Raw genomic sequence first — 9,606 nt, 5'->3', positions numbered from 1 at the left:
TTTCTACGCGGGGCTTTTCTTTTAAGAAATTAGCGCAGACGATACATAGTCTCAAAAGCAAGCCGTGCGCGGTAGCTGGTGCTAGTCACTGCTTCCTCAGGTCAGAAATTTCGCTGGAGCCCACCACAGCAACCTTTTCGAGCATGCGGTTCGGTTTCAGACAGACACAGCTTGCCTCTCTCCAGTCTCTCCTTTCACACACCACCACCCCCCCCCCCTTTCTATTCCTCTTACAGCAGTGCTTTAATAAAGTCACATAAGTGATTGAAATTAACATAAATCATTATTAGTTATTAGGATTTGCTCTAAATTACTCTGTGAATATAACACCAAACCCCATCTGCCGCTCCTGCTCTAGCAGCAATAGATTGCAGATAAAATAAATGTCCTTACCCCATTAGAATGTTCCTGTCTCTGTAGCCAAAAGCCAAACAAAAGCAATAAATACAGAGCTTTTTTCTCTCCACTATTCAGCTGTGACTGTTTTCATCAGCTCTTCCTCTAGAAAAGCTCGATAGCTGCCTGAAAATATTGCATTTTATATCACCAAAGGGCGATTAATATTGCATTAACTGTATTTAACATTTTTTAAGCGCGAGTAATCTGAAATGAGTAAGTTTCTGTTACTAAATACAGGGGATGTCAGAGCTGGTGAAAACAGCTTAAAATATCTGTATAAACAGATTATTTGTTTCATACTTTGTATTTTTATAATGTTATGGTATAGTGTGCTCTGTTTGAAGTAGAAGAAGCCATGCTAATGGTCTGTTTAAAGTATTCTGACACTGTCTGGAGACATCCAAGTCTCTGCCTTCATTAAATGTTTATTGTCAACACTTCAGTGAAAAAAAGTCTTGTGTAAGTGAATTTCCACTGCTGGATGCTGTCAACACTTTGTTTTATTCTGATCCGCGTGTACAAAAGTTTGTATACATTATGCTGAAGTGAAGAGAGGTAGATATTTAGTGAGCTATAATTAGTTACCAAACAAACTTTTGTTGGTAATTCGGTTTACATAATGACCATAATCAAGGGCTAAGTTATGTATATCTGCGCCTTGTCTTCTTTCCACGCAGCCTGTAAAAAGATGTATTCATGTTGACATGCTATCCTCTTGTCAAGGAACACTTAAAAAATAATAACAATAATAATAAAAACCCCTCAGACCCACAGCTTTTAGATATTTTAGCTTTGGCTTGCACTTTTAACTTGCTTTCTTTTATCCGGGCGAGGGATGCACATATGCCTCTCTCCCTCCCCGCACCGCGGTGTTTGCAGCATGAGCCGTGTGTCTGCAGCGCGGCGTGTGTCAGGGCTCCCGCTGCTGAACCCCAGCTTGGGGCGGATTGTCTCCGCACCGGGAACCGCTCCGTGCCTCAGCCCGTGCAAGCGGGAGGGTGGCTCGGCGTTCCCACTGAAGGACACTATTTTGAGAGTTTTATGACTCGCTTCCGAAAATCAATGAGAAGTTACAATTTATCTTCAACGTACCAGGGCAGTGTGTCCTTTTTTTTTTTTTTTTTTAATTTTGATAGAAAGTCTTACAGAAAGATAGAAAGAATTACAGTGATTAACGTCTTATGACATCAGATTTTTTAAAAGGAATCCCTCCCCTCGCTTCCTGATATGTTGTTTGTTTTTTGTTTGGGTTTTTTTTCATTGTTTTTAAAAAGGTGCTTAACTTCTCCCTCGGAGTTAGAGATGCTTTGGCACACTTAGGTGAGCAGGCTGAAGGAGTTAAAAGGCAGTTCAAAGGAGGACTCCTGCTTTCCCAGAGGGGCTGTGACTCCGCAGAAGTCCAGAGACCAATTTGGGAAGCAGATTTTGCATGCGCAGCTGCCCCTTGACAATCAGCCGCGGCGGGCTCAGCTCCCGGGGCAGGGTTTGGCTGGTGACACGGCCATAAATCCGCACCGGTACAGCACACCGGGCTCCCCGGCCCCGTCTGCCCGCGGAAACGTCGCGCTGAGTCCGGCTTAAAGTTGCATCTTAACCCAGCAGGAGGAGAGCGACCTCGGGGGGGGGGGGGGGGCGTAGGGGGGAGGGGAATGAGCATCCCGCGGCCCCTCCGCCCCCCGCGGAGTCGGCCCCCACGCAGGACGCGCGGTGGGGGCCCCGCACCTATTGCCGCTGCTATCCGCAAAAGCGGGAAGTGCGCTCTTCTACCCGCGGGGTGCTGCCTGTCCCTGCCTGCCCCTGCCTGCCCCCAGCCGCTGCCTGTCCGCCCGGCGGCGGGGCTGCGGCCCACCGGTGCAGAAGCCACTTTCCTACTGCTGCTTCTTCAAAGATTTATATGTGACATCCTATTTTAAATTAACTTTTGAGCCCTGGATTTCATTCATCCATCCATGCAACCATCCACTCACCCGCCTACCTATCTGTCTTGCCATGACGCAAAGAGACTTGTTTGCAGTTTTACCACCTCTGTGCCATCTCTGGGACCTATATATTCAGCTGACCTATATATTCATCCACTGCTTTTCTCCCGAACTGAGCTTCCTTCAGGTGCAAAGGGGTTTCAAAGGAGGGGAAAAAAAAAATGCTTTCCAAAAGCGGAAGGGGAAGGGGGAAGAGGGAAGGAGGGGAAGCAGGGAGGGGGGTTCGTGCAGCACGCCTCCCATCAAGCTGTCTTGACAACAATTACTAAAGTTTTTAATTAGCCTCTTGTTATAATTCATTTTATTAATTTTCTAAATCTCAGCCCATGAATTATTAACGGCGGCTCCGTAATTGTGTTTGCAGCGGCGCACGTGATGGCGGCGGCCCCGCCGCGCCGCGACTCTCCCCGCGTGGGTCCCCTTCGCGCCCGGGCTGGGGAAGGGGCCCAGGCAGCAGCGGGCTCCGATGTTTTATCAACTCTTAAATAACATAATTACCGATAATCAGACGCTCGTCTGGCAGGTGGAAACAGGTTCCCAAGCGGATTGGAATTCTGCTGCTGATCTTTTAAAAATCAATTAGGCTTTCCTCCGCTTTGGAATCAGCAGGTAAATATAATAAAGCTTAAAAAAAAAAAAAAAGCGAGACATAAATAACTGGAGGGATTTAAAATCGTTTGGGAAATGCCAGAACAACACAGGGCAGCAGCGACGGTATCAAGCTTTATGCGCTCCAGTCCGTCAGAGTTAAAATAATTATCTTTCGACAAATCTATTTCTCTTCGGAGGAAAGGGGGCATATGGGGAGGCGGGGAGGGAGTCACATAAACCATAAAATCTGTGCTGTAGGACACTTCATTCCCCTTCTGGGGAGCCTCTTTACTTGTTGAACCGGGACCGAATTAGTCTTAATATCACAGGAGAGTAAAAATCAATACGATCGTGGCAGTGGGTGTCTGTTATTCACTTATGATGGCCTAATCTAATTTGAAAGCACTCGGAGAGCAAGTGTTAAGCGGAAATTCCGGGAGCCAGCCCGGGTTTTGCGGACTTAGGACTGGAAAATCACATCAGAAAAGCGGCGAGATACCTCAGGTGCGGAGAAAAAGCCCATTCAAGGGACGGCAGTACCGAAGTGTCCTCGGCAAGGGTCACAGATGCTGAACTGGCTGAAGTTCAGGAGCCATCAGAGGTGGCCTCTGCCCGTATCACAAGGGGTGTGGGGGAGAGAAATCTGTATTTTTTTTGGTCACAGATTGCACTTCTGTATGCAGGCGATTGCGTACTGTTGGGGAATAAATGCGAATGTATGTTCTGTCTCTTCGTCTTTTCTCTCTTACTTTTTTTCTCGGATACAAAAGTTTTAACAGTCCTTAGGTTAGACCTTATAAACACATTTCTTTCTTTCTTTCTTTCTTTCTTTCTTTCTTTCTTTCTTTCTTTCTTTCCATTTATTTAAAAGGTCTCATGAGTATTTCGTGGTTTTATGAACTATTCAGATTATTCCGACGGAAAGCAGGACGTTCCGGTTTTGCACAGTTTCCTACCATGAAAAATAGGAAACTCTGCAAAGCTTTTATTTTCACGATGTTTTATTAACATTTTTTTTTTTGTACTCGATAAGGATTGTACTTATTACAAAACAAACTCCTTAACTTTTCAATACATACATCGGTCATTACTGTATAATACAAATGTGGTATCGCTTGTAACATTTCAATCGTTTGGGGCAGATGAAAAAAAAAACCCAACATTTGTAATTATCTTTATTTGTTCATTCCTGACTCTCCAAAAAATGATATCCGGTAATACTTTTCTATAAAATAATATTTTTACAAATGCATTTATTAAAAATTCTGATGACATTTCAAGTTAATAACAACAGAAACAAGTCAATTTCCGGTGGACGAGATCTATGGTTTTTTAAAAATACCTTTAGTGCTTATTTTTAAACATCAACAGTTGTTTAAAATCACAGCTTTTTGAACGTATTATTCTTTTCTGAACATCACGTGTCTTGATTCACAGATTTACCGGCGAAATTAAAAAGATTTGGCTAAAATATGTCTACAGAAGAAATAATCCCAGCTATTAAGTAACTTTTTACATTTGGCATCTGATCTAGTCACAGGTCATCAGAAAATAGAAAGAGGTTCTTTGATCACTTGAAGCAGTAGGTGGCATCCTATACGTTCCTAATGAACAATTGCATTTACAACATAAGGAGAGATCAGTTTAGGATTTTCATATTTATTAACCCAAAATAAAAATAAAGTATCTTGTTACATAATTAAGTGCAATTAGGCTAGTCAGAACAACATATAAACCTGAAACCACCCAAGCTTTTCTTCTTTATACATATTTTGTAGGTGCATAATCCTTTCCAGCAAACTGAAAAGAAATACTTCAGAAGTCCTTCTTAAAATTTTACTTTGATTTATATTCTGCAGTTATAGAATAAACTTCAAGAAACACACGCAGCTAATATATAGTTAATTTTATTCAGAGCACCGATTTTCACATAAGAGCTATCTCAAAGTAATGATTTCTGGATTTAGCAGAAAAATACATCTCTCACTATTTTCTTTTTGGTAGAATTAGTCTTATCGTCTAACGGCCATACCTTGAATTTACCAGCCGTGTCTCGGAAATATTTTTTTCTTTTTTTAAATGCACCCAATAATAATAATAACTATTCTGTTTTCACGTTTGTTTTATTTGTAAGTATGCTGGGACGCATCTCCCTGTTGTATTTTGGTGTACAGAAATATTTCTGATAGAAATAAAAGTAATAGAGTAAAGACACAACCAAGGAGAAAGCTCAGCAAACATACATGGACAGGTAGATTATTCAGTGAGACATTTCAGGATCCACACGTGGTTGCAGTTTGTAACCTTTTTTTTTTTTGTGCATTAAAGAAAATATTTACAATCGTCTTTCTTCTCTTTTTTTTTCTCTCTTTTTTTTTTCTTCCTCTTTTAAATCTAAATACAAGAACGTGACAAGAATGTTTGTGTTTTCGGTGAAAACAGGCAGTTAAACTGTGAAATTACACCATCCACAAAAGATTCTACCAGAAGCTAGTCTATTTAGTGCTCAGTTTCAAAATGCATAGAATGTTTGCGCTGCAAACAATGATACATAAAATAATAATATTAATAATAATAGCAATAATAATAAAAGAAATAGATAGATAAATAAATAAATAATATCAAGACTTTATCACGGATCTTTCTATGCCTTTTCTTTTCTTTTTTTTTTTTTTTTAGGTCATGCATAATTTCAGTCTATTGTTTGTTTTGATTTAAACGGGAGGGTATTTTCTTTTCCGAAATTCCTTGTTTCTTGAAAGTCTTACCAGTCGTTCGGCACCAGCCAGAGCCAGCAATGGCGTTTTTTCTTAACGAGCTCTGATCTCTTTTTTTCTTTTTTTTTTTTTTTTTTTTTAATCCGCGAGACATATAATGCACCTTGACTATTATTAGTAATAGTTCCACATCGTTATTACGGAATAACATAATCGCTTCCAATCCGGGAGACTGTGATAGTGCAAATTGATCCCCCCCCCATACACACCCCAAAAAGCCACCCTCTACCTACCGTTTATTATTTACAATAAACGACTTTTAAGCCAAACAAGGGGGGGTGGGGGGTGCGTGTTTGTTCCCAACATGCAGACCCCTCAGAAACAAATGTCATTTCAAACCCTGCACTGGTGGTTTCGTTTGCCTACTGGGTGCAATAACCCCTAGCCCTCGGAGAAAAACCAAGGCAGGACCTTCTTCCCACGGCAGCCCGTTGCTAACTTAAATCCAGCAAATTTGGTAGGGATGCCGGGGGCCGTGGGGTGGGGAGGGGTGGGGAGGGAGGGGAGAGGACATAGTTAACCACGAGCCTTAATGACTCTGAACATACTCTTTCGGAAAGCATCCCTGCTCAGGCAGGTTTAGCATCTATCTCCAGACACATCTCTGCAGAGACAGGGACCTGTCTTTAGACATAGATGGAAACGCGAACCACGCAGGCGACGGAAGAGAAACAAAGGGGCTGTGGAGTAACTTGTTTGTTTGTTTTCCTTGAGCTAGCTAGGATTATTGAGGCAACAGCGGATAGGAAAGAACCGCTCCCGAGTCTCGGGAGGTCCGGCTGCCCCGGCCCTGGCCCAGCTCGCACCGCTCCCCCAGCACAGACAAGACCCATCGCCAAAGCCTCGCGAAAAACCACATTCGAGGGAAAACCAAAAACAAAACCAAACAAATAAACAAAAAAGAAAACCATTTAAAAAAAAATAAAACAAAACAAAACAAAAAACCCAAATCCAAACCAGCTAAAGAAAAAGACCCCCCACACCAAACCACCGTCGTCCTCATTCATTACCAAGCCAGGGAAAAGAAAGAAAATCAGAAAGTAATGAAAAGAGACCCAAACCAAGCGTAGCATTATCACCGACAGTTTCGCCTTCCGGGTGTGTTGGTCGGTTTTGTTTTCCTTCGGAAAGTTGTGATTTAGGTTTCTCGGTTTGTGATTGTTGCTGTCACGGTATTTATTGGTGTGTGTCTGTGTGTGTTTACGCTTTAAGTTTCTCTTTCTCCCGCTTTCTGTCGGGGGGTGTGGGAGAGGGGGCAAAGGGGCAATGGGGCCGCAGAAGTGACCCCCACGGGTTTCTAGAGCGTTTTTACCTCCTCTCTCTCCTCCTTCTCGTTGGTGTCCCGGTGTCTTTCTGTTTTAATAATTGATAGCGCAACCCACCCCCCCCGCACGTCCCCTCTCCCCGCTCATCGAGTAGTTCGCATTTAATTTCTACATCGTCCCTTGGTCCCCAGGAGCTTCCCACGGCGTCTCGGGCGACGGCGGCGGTGGGTGGGCGCCCCCCGCGGCCCCGGCCCGGCCCCCCACCCCGGTGCCCCCGGTGCCAGGGTCGCCCCTCCCGCCCGCCCCTAGTAGGTGGCGGAAAATTTCATCCGTTTCTGCTTCTGTCTCTGGTTGCAAAACCAAACCCGCACCACGTTCTTTTTGAGGTCCAATTTCTCGGCGATGGCGGCGATCTTCTCGGAGGAGGGCCGGGGCTGGACGGCGAAGTAAGCCTCCAGGGAGCGCTTCTCCGGGGCGGCGATGGAAGTCCGCTTGCGCTTCTTCTCGCCCCCGTTGAAGAGCTCGGGCTTGTTCATTTTTTCCCGCTGGGCGCCCTCGGCCTCCTCCAGCCAGGCCTGCAGGATGGGTTTGAGGGCGATCATGTTGTTGTGGGAGAGGGTGAGGGACTCGAAGCGGCAGATGGTGCTCTGGCTGAGGGAGCCTACCCCCGGGATCTTCAGGTTGGCCAACGCCGAGCCCACGTCGGCCTGGGTCACCCCCAGCTTGATGCGGCGCTGCTTGAAGCGCTCGGCGAAGGCCTCCAGCTCCCGCGGGTCCGTGTCCGAGTCGCAGATGGAGGCCAAGCCGGCTGCCCCCACCACCGCCGCCGCCGAGGCCACCTGCCCCGCGGCCCCGTGGTGCGCGGCCACCAGCCCCGGGTGCGGCAGCCCCGACGGCATGTTCATGGCGGCCGGGTGCGAGAGGTGGCCCAGGCCGTGCATGTGCGAGTGTGGGTGGGCCGAGGTGGAGATGAGGCCGCCGCCGCCCCCGCCGCCGCCGCCGCCGCCCCCGCCGCCGCCGGCCCCGCCGCCGCCGCCGCCCGCCCCGTCGTGGCCGCCGCCGCCGCCTCCGCCGCCGCCTCCGCCGGGCATGAGCGCCAGGGAGGGGGACGTGATGTGGTCGAGGAGGTCGCCGGGCTCCAGCGCCTGGTGGTGGTGGTGATGGTGGTGGTGGTGGTGCGCCAGGGGCACGGTGGAGGTGGAGGTGCAGGGCACGCTGTTCATGGTGTGGTAGGTGGCGTCCGGCTTGAACGGGTGGCTCTTGCCCTGCGAGACGGCGATGTCGACGGCGGCCAGAGCCTCGGCCCGCGCCAGCAAGGTCTCATCGAGGCTGGCGAAGATATTGCTCTGCAGCTGCAAGGGACACAAAACAGAGCGGGGTGCGGGGAGCGGAGGGCAGGGGGGCGCCGGGGAGGGGGGCAGAGAGGGGGCGAAGCGCGGAGAGGGAAGGGGACGGTGGGGATGAAGCGTGGGGTTGCGGGACCGCCGTGGGGAAGGAGGGGGGAAAGTCGAGGGAGGGGAGCCCGGGAGGGGAGGGAAAGGTGGGCAAAGTTGGGGTGACCGTGCGGGGGGAGCCGGCAGCAGTATGCGCGTGTGAAGGGGTGTGTGTGGGGGGGAGAGCCAAGTGGATGGGAGAAGCAGGAGACAGTACAGGGAAGTGAGGGGAAACAGGAGATGGGGTAGAATAATAGGGGGGAAAGCGAGGAGGGGGGGGGGGAAGAGGAAAAGAAGAAGCGGAGGGTAGAAAGGGCAGGAAGCCGGGGAGGGAATCCGAAAAAGAGAGGACGAGGGCGTAAAGGGAAGAAATAAATTAAAAAAAAAAATAGGAACGAAAGAAGAAGAGAAAGGAGGAGAAGAAATGGATCTGTAACTCTCAGCTGGGGAATTGTGTCAAACACAAGAGCACATAAAGCGCATTCCTTTTCTGAGGCCGAGTCATAAAAATTAATACAGAAAGTGGATGAAGTCGGAGACTCGTGTGAACACCGCTTTCAAAAAAGATCACAGGCGCTCAGATGATTGCAGAGGAAGACATGAAAAAAACATTAAGCGCCGCTTGTCAAAATGTGCCTCGCAGCGGTTTTTTTATTAATGCACATACACATACATGCAGTATACAGAAAAGAGAGAGAGAGACAGAAAGAAAGAGTGTGTGCGTGTGTGTAAGAGAGAGAGAAAGAAAAAGAGAAGAGAGCTGCAGCTGCCTGTCCCTTACCGGTGGAGTTGGTAGACATGCTCTTCTTATTGCTTCCGAGCTGGAGTGCAGAGAGGGGTATTTGTGCTCAGGTAGGGTGGGATGCATGGCAAAATGCGGCTGTTTGCTGTTCATGGACATCATCTTGAAGGCTTGGCATGTAAATCCACAAACACTCCTAAAGTCAGGGGGAAAGTGCTCTCCGGGCGCTCTACTCCCGCCGGGGGAAGCCGCGGACGGCGGCGGGTGGCGGTGGCGGAGCCGGTGGCGGCGGTGCCGCAGCGGACCCTGCCCCCGCCGCCGCCGCTGCCGCGGTGGCCGGGGCTGGGGTAGGTGGGTGAGCGGGCGGCGAGGCTCCCTCCGGCCCCCGCCGTCTCACTCCTCTGCCTGCCGCTGCCCGGC

The 9,606-nt window shown here is 48.1% G+C and overlaps 1 protein-coding gene across 3 annotated transcripts; it reads right to left on the bottom strand.

Moving 5' to 3' along the window:
• Positions 1 to 7,316: 7,316 nt before the first annotated feature.
• POU4F1 (POU class 4 homeobox 1) lies at positions 7,317 to 9,348 on the bottom strand. Of its 3 annotated transcripts, none has more exons than XM_054848217.1 (3): positions 9,226 to 9,348; positions 8,102 to 8,363; positions 7,317 to 8,011 (listed from the first exon to the last, which is right to left on the bottom strand). In XM_054848217.1, the coding sequence occupies exons 1-3, from the start codon at positions 9,346 to 9,348 to the stop codon at positions 7,317 to 7,319; spliced, it is 1,080 nt and encodes a 359-aa protein (XP_054704192.1). The 3 variants fall into 3 exon arrangements, with proteins under 3 accessions (XP_054704192.1, XP_054704202.1, XP_054704181.1); XM_054848227.1 differs by having other exon boundaries at positions 7,317 to 8,007; positions 8,104 to 8,363; XM_054848206.1 differs by having other exon boundaries at positions 7,317 to 8,363.
• Positions 9,349 to 9,606: the final 258 nt, after the last annotated feature.

This window comes from Grus americana, chromosome 1, assembly GCF_028858705.1.
Source record: "Grus americana isolate bGruAme1 chromosome 1, bGruAme1.mat, whole genome shotgun sequence".
Lineage (NCBI taxonomy): Eukaryota > Metazoa > Chordata > Aves > Gruiformes > Gruidae > Grus > Grus americana.
The sequence above is the reverse complement of the archived record's forward strand: the minus strand, read 5'-3'. Positions and strand labels throughout refer to the sequence as shown.

Coding starts and splice junctions, on each gene's coding strand:
- POU4F1 (XM_054848206.1), bottom strand. CDS start 9,348: ATGATGTCCATGAACAGCAAACAGCCGCATTTTGCCATGCATCCCACC. Junction 8,364..9,225: donor CATGTCTACCAACTCCACCG/GTAAGGGACAGG, acceptor TGTCCCTTGCAG/CTGCAGAGCAATATCTTCGC.